The sequence below is a fragment of the Pantherophis guttatus genome, chromosome 14 (assembly GCF_059756535.1).
Source record: "Pantherophis guttatus breed Tessera chromosome 14, ASM5975653v1, whole genome shotgun sequence".
NCBI lineage: Eukaryota > Metazoa > Chordata > Lepidosauria > Squamata > Colubridae > Pantherophis > Pantherophis guttatus.
In genome coordinates this window covers 22,962,850-22,964,714 of record NC_142076.1, presented here as the reverse complement: position 1 = coordinate 22,964,714, position 1,865 = coordinate 22,962,850, and the positions used below count along the sequence as shown (strand labels likewise).

The window sequence follows — 1,865 nt, the reverse complement described above, 5'->3', positions numbered from 1 at the left end:
GTTTCGGAGTGTATCTGTGCCAAAATTGAGATTGCTGACCAAGTGCCTCCCAAAGCAGTTCTTCATTCAGTGTTGACTCCATTTCTAACATGCAAACACTGAACTTGGATGAATTCTAACATTTAAAATGAAAGACTGGCTGTGTACAGAGGGAGCAGTAACAAGTATAGATGTTAGATCATCATGAAGAAAATCTATGTGGTCACTAAGAGTTGACAATCACATGATGTCATGAAATCAATCAAGTACAAAGAAAAATGTTAACCGACAGTATCAGTTGTAGATTCATATTCTACTGATGCTATACACTATACAATTGAGTGCAGAGGTAACGTGTGTGTGAGTGTGTGTATATAATTGGATGAGTGGTAATTTAATAGAAAAAACTTTCAATGTATTTTATTATAATTTAAGAAATTTTAATGTTACTGGCTGGCTATTACTTGCTTCAGATTCATTGATATCTTCGTGTTCAGAAAAAGATCCAGCACTTTTTCAAATGTGGATTCTCGATCACTGTTTAAAAAAAAAAGGACAGTTGTTCCATATGTGCAGAAGTGAGGGTTTTGGGGGGAATTCTGGGGGTTTCCCTGAAGCAAAGCAAATATGGCTTCTTCTCCCCCCTTCTCCTTTTTTATTATTATTATTATTATTATTATTTATACAATTTATATCCCGCCCTTCTCCTAGTGGACTCAGGGCGGTGCACAGCCCTGAGTCCACTCAGAGACCCCAAAAGGGGCTCAGACAAATTCCCAAATAGCACCAGGATGGTTACCTGTTAATGAAGCAAGCTTACTACTGCACCCCAAAGACCCCCTCGAAATCAGGCAACGTTAACTTTGAAAAGATGGAGGTGGGAAACAGCTTCACCAAACACAACTGCCAAGGCTTTGGGGCTAATATTAATCCTGCCTGGGAGCCCCAGCAATCGTCCGGATGCAGAGCCACATTGCCACGCGAGGCCGGCAGCCGCCCAAGGAAGGGACAAGAAGCTGGACTTGCCTGGGAGTTCATTGCCGGAGCTTTTTCACAAAACTGACCTCATCCCGGTTGCGGATCCCATACCTAGAAGCGGCAGAGGCAGGCGAGGGTCACCTCGGGACGATGGGGGCTCCCCAGAAGGCGAGAAGCCCCCCGGCACCTTCCCCGGACACCCTCCCGCCCCGCGAAGCCACTCACTCCCGCAGCTTCTTGCGGTCGTCCGCCAGCTTCTCTCCGCCGAAGGTCAGACTGTAGGTGCGCCAGACGTGCCTCCTGCGGGGCAGCGGGGCGGCGATGAGCGGGGCCTCCCCAGCCAGCTCGCCTCCCCCCCCCCCGCTCGTCCGCAGCGCCCGCACTCACCAGCTGATGTGCCGCACGCCGCCCTGCCGCTCCTGCCGCAGCTGCACGAACCGCCGCAGCGCCTTCTTGAGCTCCAGCACGGTCGCGCTCTGCACCACCACCACCGCTGCGGGGAGAGAAAAGCTGGGTGTCCCCGCGGCGGCCGCAAGGGGGCGCGCCGCCCCCCGCCCCCGCGACTTACGCATGGGCGCCTCTGAGGCGTCGACTCTGCGCACGCGCACCGTCATCGCCTGTCCATACTCGAGCGCCACCTGCGAGCAGATCTCCTCGGGGGTCACCTGCAGGACACAGCGCGCATGCGCCGCGTAAGCCGCCGCCTACGACGTCCCCCGCCCGCCCCCGCGGCCACTGACCTGCGCCGGGAGGTCGCAAAGGAGCGGGTCCCTGACTAGTTGCGCCAGGCCGGCCTGCCAGCGGGCCACCGCCTCCGCGTGCGCCTCCTCCTCCTCCTCCTCCTCCTCCTCCATCATCGTCGTGGCCGGATCCTCGCGCGGCCGGAACCGGAAGTGGCGCCTATCGCG

General features: G+C 55.2%; 1 protein-coding gene across 2 annotated transcripts; it reads right to left on the bottom strand.

Annotated features, from left to right (window-relative positions):
* Window positions 1-397: 397 nt before the first annotated feature.
* On the bottom strand, window positions 398-1,835 carry SNRNP25 (small nuclear ribonucleoprotein U11/U12 subunit 25). Of its 2 annotated transcripts, none has more exons than XR_015729899.1 (6): window positions 1,698-1,835; window positions 1,526-1,622; window positions 1,345-1,450; window positions 1,183-1,257; window positions 779-1,068; window positions 398-516 (listed from the first exon to the last, which is right to left on the bottom strand). XR_015729899.1 is itself a non-coding variant. In XM_034441379.2 (6 exons), exons 1-5 carry the CDS (start codon window positions 1,812-1,814, stop codon window positions 1,014-1,016), a joined length of 450 nt encoding a protein of 149 aa, XP_034297270.1. In that variant the 5' UTR covers window positions 1,815-1,835; the 3' UTR covers window positions 398-516; window positions 1,006-1,013. The 2 variants fall into 2 exon arrangements, 1 of the variants encoding a protein (XP_034297270.1); XM_034441379.2 differs by having other exon boundaries at window positions 1,006-1,068.
* Between the last annotated feature and the right edge of the window lie 30 nt (window positions 1,836-1,865).